This window comes from Dermacentor variabilis, chromosome 6 (genome assembly GCF_050947875.1).
Source record: "Dermacentor variabilis isolate Ectoservices chromosome 6, ASM5094787v1, whole genome shotgun sequence".
Lineage (NCBI taxonomy): Eukaryota > Metazoa > Arthropoda > Arachnida > Ixodida > Ixodidae > Dermacentor > Dermacentor variabilis.
In genome coordinates this window covers 126889372-126905415 of record NC_134573.1, presented here as the reverse complement: position 1 = coordinate 126905415, position 16044 = coordinate 126889372, and the positions used below count along the sequence as shown (strand labels likewise).

At 42.0% G+C, this 16044-nt stretch overlaps 1 protein-coding gene across 5 annotated transcripts in view; it reads left to right on the top strand.

Annotated features, from left to right (window-relative positions):
- Tomosyn (syntaxin-binding protein tomosyn) overlaps positions 1 to 13685 on the top strand; it is a 62586-nt gene extending 48901 nt beyond the window's left edge. For all 5 annotated transcript variants that reach the window (XM_075695732.1, XM_075695731.1, XM_075695730.1 and 2 more), the window contains 8 exons: positions 785 to 901; positions 3525 to 3641; positions 5871 to 6203; positions 8256 to 8364; positions 8854 to 8949; positions 9326 to 9450; positions 9639 to 9763; positions 10768 to 13685. In XM_075695732.1, the coding sequence (XP_075551847.1) occupies positions 785 to 901; positions 3525 to 3641; positions 5871 to 6203; positions 8256 to 8364; positions 8854 to 8949; positions 9326 to 9450; positions 9639 to 9763; positions 10768 to 10905 (1160 nt within the window). In that variant the 3' untranslated portion in view covers positions 10906 to 13685. The remainder of the gene's footprint in view (positions 1 to 784; positions 902 to 3524; positions 3642 to 5870; positions 6204 to 8255; positions 8365 to 8853; positions 8950 to 9325; positions 9451 to 9638; positions 9764 to 10767) is intronic.
- The last annotated feature ends 2359 nt before the right edge of the window (positions 13686 to 16044 follow it).

Below are 16044 nucleotides of genomic sequence, written 5' to 3'. Positions count from 1 at the left end.
CCCTTCGTTGTGACCACCTACCTGGCCTGATATGGGTTGCAACCTTGCCGCAGCCACCATACAGCTCTGATGTGAGCGTGGCAGACTTTTTCCTGTTCCCAAAGCTCAAGAGAAGCCTGAAAAGTCATTGTTTCAACAATGTTCCCACCATCAAACTGGCTGTCACAGAGTCTCTGAAAGAGGTTATGGCAGCTGACTTCTAGGGAGCCCTTGCAGCATGGGAATCGCATTGGCAGTGGTGTATCGATGCCCAAGGAGACTATTTTGAAGAGTTTTAATAATATGTACCAATCGGATCAATTCATACTTTTCACCAGACCCAGTCTCATAACTTTACGGACAAACCCTGCATGCCGCAAAGGCTATAAACTTTTTTTAGAGTGCTGTGCTTCATGAACATTTGCGCACATTCTGCTTATTATGCGCTGTGAGCTTGGTGGCGCCCACATTACACCATAATTACACTGTTGGATGGCACCCTGATTTAAGGCTTGCTAACACCTTTTGCATACGTTATGTGTTTGGTCAATGATTTGCCCCTTTTGGAGGAGACAAGCTGTCATTTGGGCAGGAGCTAGCTTTTCTAGTCAGGATATGTAGCTGCTGTTGGATATTTAGCCACTGTATGTAGGTGCAACATGATATTCTCGCATATCAGAGAGCAAGTGCATGTTGTAGAAAAGAGTAGATGCACTCCTATCTCTGTAGAGCCACAATGCTGTTGTAGCAGACTTTTGTTCAGTTTATTATGGGGTGCCTGATTACTCTGTGATGTCTGTTTCAGACAAGCTCGACAGCTCTTTCTCCCGGTCACGAAGCTCAAGCATGTCAAGTTTAGAAAATGTTAGTTCTGAAGCAATCCTTTGTCTTAGCTTTGCAGAAGCCTTTTGTCGAAAAAGTGGTGAGTTGGAGACGTCTTCTTTTGTTGTAAATTTCACAAAAGTAGTGTGAAGTGGGTTTGGTGTTAAATTGTGCATGTATGTCAAACTTCTGTGTTTGTTTTTAGACACATGTAGGTCTAGAATTCTTCCTGTTTTATCCTGAAGACACGCTGAAATTTTGAATATTAAAAGAAAAATGACTTCTTGCAGTACTTTCTAATAGGCATTATGCAGCTGCTGTCCATGACCATGTGAAAAAGCAGTGGACTGCCCAAAATTTGTTCTTCTGAAGAGGGCAGTTACCGGTAGGCTGTGTGAATGCATACCAGGCATAGAAAGCATAATTGTTTTAAAGATAGCTACATCTAAGGGCATCTTGCAGATGCATGGAACATACGCTTCCATCTTCTGCTAGTAGTAAACTCATTTTTCCTTAAGGTAATGCTAGCTTGGCAGTGCAGTCAACTTTGCAGTCAGTGTGTGAATGCACAATTTGTACACCTTATGACATAAAAAATGCAAATGTCGCTCTCATGATGAAGCTCTCTGCAAAATGACAGATACCACCATGTGCATTTCACACTTCATGTCCATTTGAGAGACTGCTGGTGCTACCAAAGGTTGGGAAAATGACCGCTGCAGAAAAGTGCTCTTGGGGATTGGAGAATGCATATATTGCACATGTCAATGCAACTTCTTGCTGTGCGAATCTCGGCGCACCTCTGAATGCCTCTGTAGTTCTACATTTTGTCATCATAAAACTGAAGCCCCTTTTGACTTGCTTTTAAATTTAACTGAGTCACTCTTCCTGTACCATGACAAGGAGATATTTGCTGCAGGATACTACCATCTGCTCTTGTCATCCTGTGCACCTACATTTGCGAAGGTTTTTGCATTCTTGACACATTTTTATAACTGCCGAAACCATGCAAGAAACAGTGTTGTTGCATGCAGTGAGGACTGCCCTTAGAGGGGAAAAAAATTGCCTAAATTTGATGGCTCCAACTTGAACAGCTCACACTTTTTTCATGAGGCTTATGTCAAAGTATGGTGTATGTACCATGGGGCTTCTGTTGCGTATATCATCAGCATAAGTTGTGACTTGTTTATATTTAATTTTATATTGATAGTAAGTTGTTCTCCTGTCTTGTGGAATAGTGTACAAGTCAGGCGGGTAGATCTGCCACTGGTCACTTTAAAGAAAACGGGCCTACGAATGCATAGGCAAGCGTGAGTGTTGTTAAGCTATTGCTTGCACCATGATTTATCACAGTGATCCATTCTTCAGAAACACAAAAACTATTCTTAGTCTTAAGGAGAGTGTGTTGGGAGGCTAGTTGGTGAGACATTGTTTTGTAAACTTAAACTGCGCTAGGAACGAGACACTGAGGTAGAAGAAGACAGGACGAACACAGACTAACTGGATTATTGAAATCGCACAAGCTGCCTCTTCGAACTATGCGCTTACCTAAGCCAGATGATAATCGCGTGACCATGGAACACTCTCTCACCAAACCCCTATCTACACCAAAAATTCAAGCTCTTTCTTTAAAAGTTATGCTGACAGTTTGCGATGCACCTGTCTGGGTCATGTCTTGCTATCAAGAAAGCTCCCAAGATTTCACGTGCCCTTTGGTCCTTACTGCTCCAAGTGTCTAATCATGAAGTGCTAACATCGAAAACACCATGGAAAATTTTTTTATCAGAATTTTTCTATATGCAGTGAGGATTTAGTTGTTCACTGAAAGCACACTGAAAACAGTAACAGGCGAGTACGATAACGATTATAAACCAGCATTATTGGGAGGCATTTGACAAATGTAGTCATAGCTGTAACAAAGTATGATTTTCTGTATAAGTTGATGTTCCTTCGATTCATGTTATCCGAATTGTTAAATTATTTCTGCGATAATAGCTACATGTTTTCAAGGTTTCCTGTCCAACTGCTTTGGTATTTAACCAGTCAAAACGAAACCAATCGAATCGAAAAAAAACAACGCCTTTACACATGATACAGAATTCAGTGTATTGCCATAGCCACGCATCTGTTCTGGTTTCTGAAGCATAGAATAATGTGCGAGTGTATAATAATATACCAACTGCAATTTTAAGCAATAATTATGCTTAAATAATTATAATTATTGTACTTACGTACAGTAATCTCATAGAATACATCCGAAGTACCAAGATTTCACTGCCAGGTATTGCCACTTATTGGTTTTTGAGACTTTCGTTGCCAATTTAAAATTATAATTCCTACTTAAATCACAAACAGCGTGCTGGATTCTGTCACTATAAATCATGGTAATTTCATTTCCACCAACGTCTCACAACACATTCTGGCCAGTTGTCAGTCCCTTTAAAAACAAGTTGTTGCCAAAGTCGAGTCTTGAAGCAGCTGTGACTTCTAACAGTAGTGCTGAGGTTCGGCTTCAATGTCCTGTTGTAATTTTTTTCGCCGGCAATAACTGCTTTTGGTGTTTTTCATGACGCAAGTCACCAGAATACAGGGGCAGTTGGAAATGAAATAAACAGCAAAGTACATCCCCAAGCTTTTCCTTTTGAAGTACTACATACTATCAGAAAGTGTGATACATGTTACAGTTTTGTGACTCAAAGATGCCCTTTGCCTGCTTCACACAGACACATCAACATGCCCTAGTCTTTGGGTTGGCACCCACCTTGGATCTGTCCTCGCTGTTTCCCTCAGTGTGCCCGCTGAATCAAGGCACACGCAACCTGTCATTGCCTCTCCAAGTGGTAAGTTGCATTGGGACTGAACGCATCACCAGTGTAAGCTTAGCTAGGTCGTCTGACACCCGGGGCCCATAGGTCTTCTCTACCCCCCCGGGTGTAGTCGAGGAAGGCGAGGATATCGACAATTTCCGAGTTTCAGCACCAGTACAGCCGCCTTAGATACTGTGCGTGTCCCCCGCGTCCCCCTCTCCTTCGCTTTCTATCCCAGAGATCGCGAATTCAGCAGGTATACACGCTGTTTTTTTCTGCGCCAAATAACACAGGGTGCTGCACTGATAACTTGTGATAAGCGCATGTGTGTACATCTTCTGTCAGACTCTAAGGCTTGGCAGCCAATACAAATGCGGTATCGTGGAAAATATGGCTCACTAAATTGCCAGTTTTAGCGGCAATATTACATTTGCAAAATTGAAGCGCGACATTCATATCTTGCCCAACAACAACTTCACAAAAATCGTCATAGGTACTATGGCGTGCAGTATTTTGGTTGTAGGCAGCCCCGAACGAAAACGAAAATTAAATTGTGTGTCAGTGACGCTGATCTCCCCACCCTATTAGAAAACGCCACCTGCTTCCCTGCTGCGCGGGTGCCAATGCTGTGACAATTACGAGTTCTCTTCATTCTGATCAATAAAGCCTTGTTTTTATTTGCTGCTATATGGACAAGTGTGATTATACAAGCTGCGGTACCACCACAAGATTGGGAACAGAATAGAGCACGCTTCGCGTCGATTCTTGGCGTCAGCATTTAAAAAAAAGAAAAAAAATGAAAAGAAAAGGCCATGGTGAAGCCCGTGCCAGCGAAAGTTTGCACTAGTGTTGGTCTGCACTCGCAATGGAGAGGATTTGGGGATCAACGTCACTGGTCCACTATTTCGTATTTTGCTGCTGCCATACTGGGCGCCACCCGTGGTGCTAAAATACTGTGGGCTGTAGCACCCAAAACGATTTTGTTTAAGAAGTTTTTGTTCAGTTAATAATATGACTTTGAGTCCTCAATGCTCGAATTGAAGTGCTTCCTCTATAAGTGCTAATTAAGGGATTATTCAGGATATGGTTATTACTTATCTACCATATTTTTCATGCTACCGAGTTCCTATTAATCACAAAGACACATAACTTCGTAGAAAACGGGAAACATCCTTACAAAAGTCACCTTTTTTTTTATAAAATTCCGTGCAGCTGACACAGGCACTGTACTTGTGACATGAAGTCACACAACAACAAAATGATAATTATTAGCTAGGACTAGGAGAAAGATCTTTTATTCAACACTGCGAAACTGATAAAAAACTAATACAACAATTCAAAATTTATAAATAGGACATTGTATACATATTGCCGATGCACAAACCATGGTGGGACATCGAGCCTTTTGCACTGAAGTAATGAGCAGTAAGGACACATTTCCTTCAGATCTTTTTCCGACACTTCGCTTCTGCAAACTCATTAACTACAGTAGTAAAGTTTATATTTTTTACGTGTTCTTTTTCTATGGTCAGTATCGCCAAGTTTGACAGCCTTTCACCACTCATGGTGGAGCATGGAGACGTTTTTATCAGCTTTAACTTGGAAAAGTTCCTTTCGGATGATGAAACTGACATGCAGATTGTGAGGAACAAGCGAAAGATAGCGGTAAGATTAGATCATATACAGTGTATGACTCCCCCCCCCCCACTGGCCTCTTGCACCCGGGTCCCACGGCCCCCCGGCCCCCTTGCTACGCCACTGCACATCACTTAATGCCAATGTGCTGTCAACTAAGGTGCCTTTGAATAAAGAAGTCCCAATTCTTTAGTTAAAGCATACTTTGCGAATTTTTGGTTTTTTGCTTTCAATCCTAATGTCCACTATATAATTGCCTGCATCTGTTTGTTTCTATAACCCTCTTTAGGATTCCAGGAGCGCATTGAACCATAATCTTTGAATGAATTTGTTATTTTAAGGGCTCCAGGATTGACTAGCAGAACGTTAAAGTTGCAAGACAACATGCTGATTGTACAGAACTTAGATCTGGTGTCAGTACTCGTGGCTGTAGGTACCACAACAGGTTGGAAACATGTGAAGCTCTAGTGAAATCTTTGACATTTGCACTGCTGCCAAAGGGGCTGCGGTTGGGGAGCAAAGTCAAAACAGGAAGATTGGCCTTCACACCTGTAATTTTTGACATTTCGCACCAAGGAAGTGGAAATAGAACCTAAAATGAATACATCCCTGTCTTTTTGTGCGCAGGGAGCATATTCCGGTTGAAAGGCCCGATCCTGTCCATCTCCTTTCTGGACAGCAGCGGTGTGCTGATGCTTCCACTGAGCGAACAGTGGAAGGACAGACCAGACTCGCGGGAGCGGGATGAGCGGCGGTTGCGCAGTATGCCGTCGCGAGGCGCCCGCATCTCACCCACAACGTCCCAGTCGCTGGAGCCCCGGGACACCCAGTTTGTGGTGATGGCCTCGGAGAAGCAGGCGCGCATCGTGGCCCTGCCCTCCCAGACTTGCCTGTACAAGGCGACCCTCACAGAGACCTCCTTTGTTGTATGTGCTGAAGTGCTCTCCATCAAGAGCATCGGTAAGTGCATCGAACTGCATTTTGCCATAACAAAACTTGTGGCTGTTCCTGGCATGTGCTGTAATATGGTAAAGTGATAAAAGCACTATCGAAATGTGATGACAGAAGGTTCCATTTTTTCATATTCTTAAAGGGGTGCACTTAAAAAAGGCTACTGTGTTGAATGTGACTAAACAGACTCAGCTGTCTGGAAATTAAGAGGGAAAAATGTCCTAAACTTTAGAATAGGAAGAAGCTGCAAAGAAAACCTTTAAGGGTTTCCTTTCTTAAATTTCCTATTTCAAGAGGCTTTTTGTTGTAGAATTTTCCCCTATGTAGAACTTCTTCTTTCCTGTAGATTTCTGCAGAACTGATGTGGCCATGTCTGGAAATTGAGATAGCATGTTCCACAATGCATGCTGCTGATATTTGCAGCAGTCACAGGATGTATGGTGACTATGGTTGCTCACTTCTTGGGCATTGACCTAGCACTGAGTGATATACATTTGCTTGGTGCTCATGAAACTAGGGTAGGAAATCATTTCATGTGCATTTGCCGAGCTGACTGAATGAAAGGAAGCAAAAACTTTATTTAAGTAGACTCGCTTTAGTTGAAATCTGTTGAGCTGATTTCACTGATAAGCTGTAAAGCTGGGGAACTTTTGTTTGTTTTTGCGTACTTTCTTATAAGAACACTGCCCTTCATAAATTCCTGAAGAGATGGATATATTTCCACTCACTCTTCACGTTCTACTCTAAAGGCAATGTTTTAACAGCCACCCCTCCCAGTTACCTCAGGCATTCCACAAGGGTCTGTCCTCGGCCCCATCCTATTCTTATATATTAACAACTTACCCCTGCATGTTTCCTGTAGTATTAGATTGTTAGCTGATGAATGTGTCATTTACTGTGCCATTACTAATTGTCATACTTCTGGCAACATACCCTTCTGACAGATCTGAACAGCGTACTAAATTGGTGCAATGATTGGCTAATGTCCCTCAATCCTACCAAATATAAGCTCATGTTTTTCTCTCGTCGTCACAATCCCTATCGCTTTGGTTATTCAAATTCTACCACATTGATTGAGCTAGTACAATCATATAGATATCTAGGAGTCACCCTCTCTTCTAATTTCTCATGATGTGCCCATATTAGTAACATCATTTCAGCATCAATCAAAACACTTGGTTTTCTTAAGCGCCATCTCCACCTCGACCCACCAAATGTTAAATTGTTCACGTATAAATCACTTGTAAGACTCAGATTATAATATGTATCTGCCATCTGGAGCCCGTATCAAGCGTATCTAATCACAGCATTGGAAGCTGTTCAACATCATGCTGCCCGATTCATTCATTCCTTATGTTCATGCAACGTCAGTATTTATTATTTTAGAGCACAATCTGGACTACCGTCCCTCTCCTATCGTTGCTGCATTGCTAGCCTCGTCCTTCTTGACAAGTTTTTTTATTCTTCTTTCAATCAAGCACAGTATATTACAGCCGCAGCACACATATCCTACCACAACAGTCATCCATTTCAAGTTGCCCAACTGCCATCACACACTACTACATTCTCTGCTTCGTTATTTTCTAGAGCGGCTACAGACAGACTGGAACAGCTCACCCTTTGACACAGTCTCCATCGCTACATCGTCCAATTTCCAAGAATGCGTAACTGATCACCTTCAATGTTAAATAATCTTTGCTGTTTGTTTTCTTATTCTAAATGTAATCCCACCCCTTATGTAACACCCCCTGAAATGGGTTCCTTTAAGGCAATAAAGTGAGCTGAATTGAACTAAAGTAAAGTGAATCTCCCACAATATCTGGCACCTGTACTAAAATTTTAAGTGTGACTTGTGCAGCAGATAGCTTCAAAATATTTCATGCAAGCCTAGTAACCGTGGTGTACCAGTAAGCATGTCCTGAACATCCAGGCATGCAACGTTTGTGCTTTAGAGTATATACTACCATTATGTGTGCTTTTGATGTAAAATTTCTGCAAGGATTGGTTTTAAAGTTTTCACCTGCCATAACATTATGTTCTCTCCTGCTTTTTCATTTACAGATACTGCATGTTTGGTGTGTTACATTGCAAATGGCAACATTGTTGTGTACAGCCTTCCTAGCCTTAAGCCACTTTACGAGACAGACTTCCTGCCACTTGTCGATATGAGGTGCGTGCTTTTTGAAAGTTTTGTTGCTCTTGCATGTTTTATCATTGATAAAGTTAAAGTCCAGTTGCTGTTACTGTTGGCACCAGTGGGCAATGCTAATTTTACAGGGGTTCATCAGAGAAATTCTTTGTCTGCCTCCTTTTGTTTCTGTTTGCTGTTCTTTCTTTTGTGCTCCTCTACCTACATAAAATGTTAAAGAATCCCACTGCTTGAATGTTTACATTGTACAGTCAGCTGCAAAAGCTTACGGACCACGGGATCTGAAAAAATGTTCAATTTCTGAGCAGCCTGTAATAGCAGTCAGCGAAACCGAACATCACATATACTGGTAGAGGCTGTAAATGCGAGTACTAGGCTGTGTTGTGAGGCTGCATAGATATTCAGCTTTTTCTCAGATTTCATGTTCAGTAAGATTTTGGGATTGACTGTACATGTTTTCAGTCATGTCATGGCCACTTCCTGTAAAATGGCTTTCACATTCCTTTGCAGAATTGCACGGACCTTTTGCTTTAGCAAGAATGGGCATGGAATGTTCTTACGCTCCCCATCAGAGTTACAGAAGTTCACCATTTCTTCTGATTTCTGGTGAGCCTTTATACTGAATGCGCCTCTGTGGAGCAGTGAACATAAAAAGCGTGCACTTGGGTAAACACCAAACACCACATTGTATCACTGTGTACAGTACACATTCTACAACCTACAAATACAACTTGAGATCCAACTTTTTCAGTGTGGGTAATCAGCCGTTACTGCTTCTGTGCAGTGAAATGGCTGTAGCTCAAAATATTCCTATTGTGCGTGGTTGGTAAAAATTGAAATGATCCTGAAGATGTTAAGGCGTTAACTTAATTAAGATATACCCGTATTTGATGCACACAATGCCCTTCTTTATTTAGAATAGTTCCATGCCTTCTTCTCTAATTGTTATAGCTTCACTTGAATTTGTGTTTTTGTTTTTCAGTGCCAACTTGCAGGAAATGCTTGGTACCATATTCTTAAACAAAGACATGCCAGAAGCGCCGAAGCAAAGCTTTTTCAAAGGTCTATTTGGAGGTGGACCAAGTGTACTGGACCGAGAGGAACTCTGTGAGTTTGCAAGTTAGCAATGTGGTGCCATGTCCCTGCTTTTTTTTCTGTGTACACTCTCTCTGAATTTAGGTATGTTTTCGCCTGGCCGAGTGAATTTATCTAAAGGAAGAAACAAGAAAAAAAAAGAAGCTATCTGTAAGCATTATTTTCTAATTCCTCACGTTCATGATCTCGCCATGGTGCAGTTGGTGAGGCAAGCGGCAAGCCATCAAAGACTGTTGCTCGCCACATTCCTGGGAGTACTGGCAACATGGAAGCTGTGAGGGCACAGGCAGGCACACTGGCTGGAGAAGTGATGAAGGCTAGGCAGGTGAGTTTTCAAGACATTTTGCTTCATATCCAATTTGTAAAATTTCAAATAAATATATCTGGTACTTCCAGTGTTGTACACCTTAAGGCTGTGTGCACAGTTTTAGGCTCATAGCCATGTGAACAAAGCATCAGAACATCTGTGGGCATTTCTGCAGTAGTCTGCTGTGCTCAGCATGATGATTGCCCTAAACATTCTACATTTCTCTTTTTTTTTTTTTTGCCAGTATGGCCTGCCATTTCGTGACATTGTATGATTGGCTTCTTGCTGAACAGATGATGTGCAGACCATCATCAAGCCCTTTGGCATGGCTTCAGTCATGCCTTTTTTACCCCTCCAAAACTGTTAAATGTTTGGACAATAGCTATGCTCGCCCTACACAGCTTTTGAGCGGTTGGTACACAAATCAAGCACTACCGCATGACTGACTCAACTAAGTGTTCTGAGAACTTTTGAAGAAAGCCTGTACTTTTTTGTTTGTGCCTGTCAGTGGTGCCGTAGTAAACTCTGGCTTTATACTGAACTCCTTGCTTGTTTTATCAGCGTTTAAATTTCAATTTTAACAGCTAACACTTAGCAAATGATTCTCTTTTGTCAGAATTGGGTATTAATTGTTTAGGATGAAGTTGAAGTAAGACCAAAGCCGTCCGAAATTCTGTAATGAAAAAGCCAGGAAATGTGGTTGTTGTAACTCTATATCATTATGTTCAGGCTGGTTTTGTGCACCTTTAATATGCATTGTAATAGATGGTATCCATTGTTAGAAATGGGCTATGCTGTACTAGATTTGCAGTACCATAGCAGGCCTAGAGGTAATACTGTCCAAACAACACCCAAATATAGTTCCACATTACGCTTAGGTGACATAGCGATCACAAAAGATTGTGCACTATGTTGGCTGTACATTACCCACTGGGGTGGAGCCCGTGTTTGAGTGCGAATGCTTGCTGCTTGTTTTTTGTTGCCCGATATATCTCTCAACTTGCTCCGTTGTTGCTTTTCAGGGGCTGGTAGAACGTGGTGAGGCCCTCTCACAGCTAGAAGAGCGCACCGCTCGCATGATGTCTGAGGCTGAGAGCTATGCCAACACTACGCACCAGCTCATGAACAAGTACAAGGATAAAAAGTGGTACCAGTTTTAAAGGGGGGAAAAAGGAGGAGGAGGTCTGCAAACCCCCTCCCTCTCACTCGCTCTCTCGGTGTGTGCCTCCACTCTGTGATTTCACAACAGGGTGACAAATGCCAGCTTGATTCGCTGACACTTTCGACGCATCTCTCAGAACGGGGAGATTGCATCACCCAGTGATTTGGACGACGAGAGCAGGAGCAGTTCGTGCACGGCCAAATCAATCTTGTCCTGTGCTCTCTTGAGGGAGCTTTACCGGCTTAGACCCGCTTGCTGTTTTTTACTGAAGTGGCTCAAAACAGTACCGAATAACAGCAGCAGGACAGATATAGCGCCATAGAAAGGCAGTTACCTTCACTGCATGCACTCTTTATATATTGCATACTCTCAAGTATTTCCTCTGTCATTGCCAACTGCTAAGAGTTAAAAAAAAAAGTATTGGCTGGCTTGGCAGAGTGTGAGAAGTTGTAGTAAGGCTTTCTAAGCAAACTTTGTGGGTAGTGGAGGGAATGCGCTAGGGGCTGGAGAGAAATGAGCTGAAATTCTGTGTGTATAATGCCAATAGCAATAGGCAGTCTTCGCCTGCTTTTTTACTGTCTGGATGCAAGTCACGCTGACATGTGGTTGGCTGAGAAACTTCATCGTTCATGTGGAACGCAAGTGCATGACTTGAAGATCTGCTCTCTTCAGATTTCTCAGTCGCTGAGCAAATACCTCACAAATAAATAAGGCACTGTTTTTCTTTCCCTTTAGTATCACATGCGAGTGCTCCCTTGTCTGCTGCTTTATTACGAAAGGAAAGTTGTGAAATGTAAAGTTGTGGAAAGAAAGCAGTGGCACAAAGTTTGAAGAAGCGCATGTAGTACTAAACAGCAAATCAAAAAGCATATTATATGCTCTGTTTCTTTAACGAGCGAGATCAAAACTGCGCTTGTCACGATCATGTTGGCAATTTTTTCTAGCCTTGACGGCCGCAAGTGGTCTTACACAGCCTACGCAACAAAAGCCTATTGCTTTTTCTGCCTGCTGACTTGTGCACGGCTCTGCAGAAAAGCACGGAGTCTCGTATAGCTGTGGAAAAGGCATTAGCTTTGGAAGCAAGAAGTGTATGTCCAAGCAGCGCATCTCGGCAGCAGCTACCTTGACAGCGATCACCTTCTGTCGCAGCTGAGCTGTCATGTAGAAACTGTTTTTTATGAATGGCTCGACTATAACTGGCTCTTGGTGGATGCTACAACGAAAAAAAAAAAGATGTCTTCGTAGCCGATATTGCTGAAACATATAATATCCCTCACTATAAACTGCAATCCTTTATCAGACAGTTCCCTTTATAGTTTCTTATGTATTAATCAGTGTCTGGACTACCATCCTGCACAAGAGTCCTTCATCAGCTCGTTGATACTAAGCAACTGCTACAACACATTGCACACTTCTCATTGGCTGAAGTAGGCATAAGAAACAACTATGCTATTGCGCGGTGTGTGCCATCATTGATAAAGCTTGTTTAAGACTATACTTTGGAGAGTGGGAATGTTGCATGTGGTCATGCCTTTTCGAGGTGTTTCTTCCCACATCTTACCGTTGGTGTCTAGCACTGTTTCCTTGCGGGAGATGCGTCGAAAGTTGGCGACTTCTGCGGTTTGCTGCCCTGTAACGTACATTCCTCAGTAGGAAGGTCGAACTTGATTCCACTGCTGTGTGTGCCGTTCCTTTACCTCTTTCTAAAAAAAAAAATTTAATTGCAGAGAGCATTTGTTGTTCAGGTCTTATTTCTGCTTTTTAAAATTTTTCTATTTTACCTTAACGTTTGTTTCACGTGCCCGGAGCGAACGAAAGAAAAAAAAAAAACGTAATGTGCACTACCAACCACCACACAGTCCCGCCATGCAGCAGAATCACCAGCACCACCACACCACCAACTGGATGTGTACGATGTGTATATATGTAGCATCAGAAATGTTGACTGTTTAAGTGGTTCCACTCACTTTTTCTGTAGTGTTTTGCCGTTTCCTGTATTGTATTTCTTGGGGATCAGTGTTACGAGGATGAAGTCAGTGAAGGCAAGATGCAGGGGTCTAAAATACGACATGCCTTTTTCTTCTTCTTTCTGTCCTTTCTTTTCTTTTTCAACTTAATTTGTTCACTTGTGTTATCGCTAAAAGTCTCCTGAGGTATTTTTCTAGAAGAGGCTTTGAAACCCATATATGCAATTTGCCAAGACACGTAGAGGCGCTCTTCGCAGTGTTGTTTTCTGTTCTAACCTCCCGGTAGACTACAAATGCTGCAGCTATCTCTCTGCTTTTGTTATTTAGACCCTTGTCTTCACTGCGCAGATTGTGAGCAAACAGTTCTTCCATGGAAAGGTGTGAACTCTTTTCAACCATTCTGCTCTTGAGTAGGCGTTTAGGGATTTTTGGAAGGTGTAGGCACTCTCTCCAAGAAACGATAGCGTGCAATCTCCTGCTCTCGTGAGAGAGATGCAACTTAAGGTGAATAATATTAAAAAAATATGTGCATCGATGATTCAATCGTATTAAGCGGTGGCAGTTTGTTTTCTGCACTTGTTTTTGTAGCGAGATTATGAAAAACTGTTTCTGTGATCAGCGGCATCAAGTACAATTGTAAATAAAGGATATGTACGAGTTGGCGCAATGCCATGCTTTGTCTGTTGCCGTTGTGTGTTAAGTATGAGGTTGATTCAATTTTTTCTTGTTTTGTTTTTCTACACACTTGAGTTTTCTTGTACCCGGTTGTCATCCACTGGACAATTAAATGAATAGAAATGTTGCAACCTCTGCTCTGTCTGTGCTTTTTTATTGTTGTTGTTGTTTGCAGCCATTATGAAGTTGTGTGTAAATGGCCTTGTGGTAAAACTACTGGCTCATTTGAAGACGTATTTTAAACAGAAGCGGCCCTTCACAGCACATCTTGCTTGCCATGTTCTGATGCAGTAATTATCTGTTGCATCCAGAATAAATTGGGAGTACACATTGTCTGTGAGAGCAGATGAAAAATTTGAATTTTTATCAGCGGAAGGAAGATTGGTGCCATCTGTTGTCAATAGGGCCAAACTGCATCACCCTGTCCTCTCTGCAGCAGGCATTTCGCACATCCAAAGCAGGACACGACTGCACAGTACTGGATCTAAACATTGTTAATAAACAAAATGCAGACCAAAAAATGCTATTTCATTCCGAAATTTTAGTGCAAACATAAAGCATTCAACAAGTGCTTTGTGCAAACATTACTTCAGTACCATGGTGCCATTAGTCGCACTAACAGTAGTGAACCTTGTCTTGAAGCAATGTAAACTGATTGGCCAAAGGTGTGCAGTGGAAACTTTTGGGTTTGCAAGCCGCACATTTCCAGAGTGACATCATTGGGACTTGACTGGCACTGTGACGCATTGGACATTTATCAGTGACCATTTTTGGGCAGTTCATGCCACATATGAATACATCTAAGTGGTTGATACTGTTATCTGATTAGTTTCAAATATAGTCAAACCTTGGCATAACAAACACATCTAGATAAATCGAATTTTTGGATGTAATGAAGAAAATATAAAAATTTTCTTGTAGATATTAGTGTGCAGTTAATTTATGCTCGTAACGAATGTATTTTCGCGTCGGATCCGACCACTGTAATGAAGGTTCAACTTCATTGCAAGCACTGCCACTATAGTTCAGACCAGTCACTCACCATGTTGCCTATGACGGCCACATGGCACAAACAGTTGTGTTTCTTCAAATATTCCATATGTACTTCACTTAGTATCTCTGATAAAATTATCCAGCGAAAAGAAAAAGTCAGCTGAAAGTTCCTGTAGCATATGTTTGCATGAGCATATTCGAGGTAGTGAGTAGTTGCAAACTACTAGTGCAAAATTTTACAGATGTAAGCTGCCTTATAGAGGTAAAGGTAGAAGTTTTAAATTGTATAAAAGGCATTTCTTTGAGTCTCTGCCTTGGCAATAACTGTTTGTTTCCATGATGGCAGGTTGCTTTGTCTAAGTGTGGCAGTGAGCTTGGGCTTCGTATTTTCAATCATAGCTCTTCCAAATTCCATTCATTGCGCATTACGCGGGCTTGGAAAAATGTGCAACCATACCGCTCAAGCATGCAGTGGACAAATATGATCATTCTACAAGTTCTCACTTGGCAACGTGTGGCTCACAGTTATGGTATTTGTCTTGGGCACATCATAAGAAGCCAACAAACACTGACACCAAGGACAACATAGGGGAAATAACTTGTGCTTAATAAATGAAATAAAGAAACGATAAATTAATGGAAATTAAAGTGGATGAAAAAACTTGCCGCAGGTGGGAACCGGCAAAAAGGACGTTCCACGTCCGCCGCCAAGGTCTTTGAGTGGTGGCGCTGGCTAACACTCCCAGGGTTCTACTAGGACACAGAAATACCCAAGAAAGTGAATGGGGGAACAGCGCCGCGGTAGCTGAATTGGTAGAGCATCGCACGCGAAATGCGAAGGTTGTGGGTTCGGTTTCCACCTGCGGCAAGTTGTTTTTTCATCCACTTTAATTTCCATTAATTTATCGTTTCTTTATTTCATTTATTAAGCACAAGTTATTTCCCCTATGTTGTCCTTGGTGTCAGTGTTTGTTGGCTTCTTATGATATGACTAATAAAAATCGGGCCCCTCGGTTAACCCCCTCTTGTCTTGGGCACGTTACTTTTGGTTTGTGTTCGAAACGCTTAATTGTATATTTTGCTTCATAAGATGAGTGGCACAGCTAATGCACATACATTGTACTGCTCTGTGCCTTAGAGTTATTACTGCTTTACTTTGCACCATGGTGTCATCCATGGTGTACAGGAGCTGCCACTGATCATGTGGCTGTGTCGGGGGCTGTAGGTATGTAACATGTTACATCCAAATGTAACATGCAAAGTTCTGCACGAAGTGGTGACTTAGTGTGAAACTTGAAGGAGAAGAGCCATTGGTAGGCACTGTGAAATGCTGGAATGGGCAGCGAACGTTAGGTTTAGAACCAAAAATAAAAAGCGCTCACACAGTTTCTGTGGCCGTGTGACTTCTTCTACTTTGGCTCTTCTGAACTGCATAGCCACTCTCTAGCAAATGTCTTCGGTGTGATTACACTTTACTGAAACATAGAAGAATTGGAGGAATT